Genomic DNA, 390 nt, shown 5'->3' on the forward strand with positions numbered 1-390 from the left:
AGACGCCCGACCCGTGCCCCCGGACAGACTGACGCCTGCCTGCCTGCCACCACTCACCGGCCGCTCCACGAGGTCATCGCGGCGGGTGATTTCGGGGGGGTAGGTGCTGCCCCGGTATCGCACGTTGTACCAATGAGCCTGTCGAGAGAGGAGGCGTCTTCATCCAGCCGGTTGTTCTGCTGCCCAGAACAACCCAGTGACCCGGTTCTGTGACACCCGCCACGCCCGGGATGGGGAAATCGGGAAAAGGAAACGAGACCCGGGGGTTGAAATGGGAACAGTTAATAAAATAATGATTTAAAACTGGTATTAACAGCGATAGAAGTGTACAAAGTCTGGCTCGGACCAGGCAGTGGCCAGGAGCTGTGTGATGCCAGCAGAAACGTGCTG

General features: G+C 58.7%; 1 protein-coding gene across 1 annotated transcript in view; it reads right to left on the minus strand.

The window, feature by feature from the left end:
- POLE (polymerase (DNA directed), epsilon, catalytic subunit) overlaps positions 1–390 on the minus strand; it is a gene marked incomplete at both ends in the record, with an annotated part of 23002 nt that overhangs the window by 19842 nt on the left and 2770 nt on the right. The window contains one exon of the mRNA XM_010136111.1: positions 58–138. Coding sequence (XP_010134413.1) covers positions 58–138 — 81 coding nt within the window. The remainder of the gene's footprint in view (positions 1–57; positions 139–390) is intronic.

Source organism: Buceros rhinoceros, unplaced genomic scaffold (assembly GCF_000710305.1).
Source record: "Buceros rhinoceros silvestris isolate BGI_N320 unplaced genomic scaffold, ASM71030v1 scaffold28035, whole genome shotgun sequence".
Lineage (NCBI taxonomy): Eukaryota > Metazoa > Chordata > Aves > Bucerotiformes > Bucerotidae > Buceros > Buceros rhinoceros.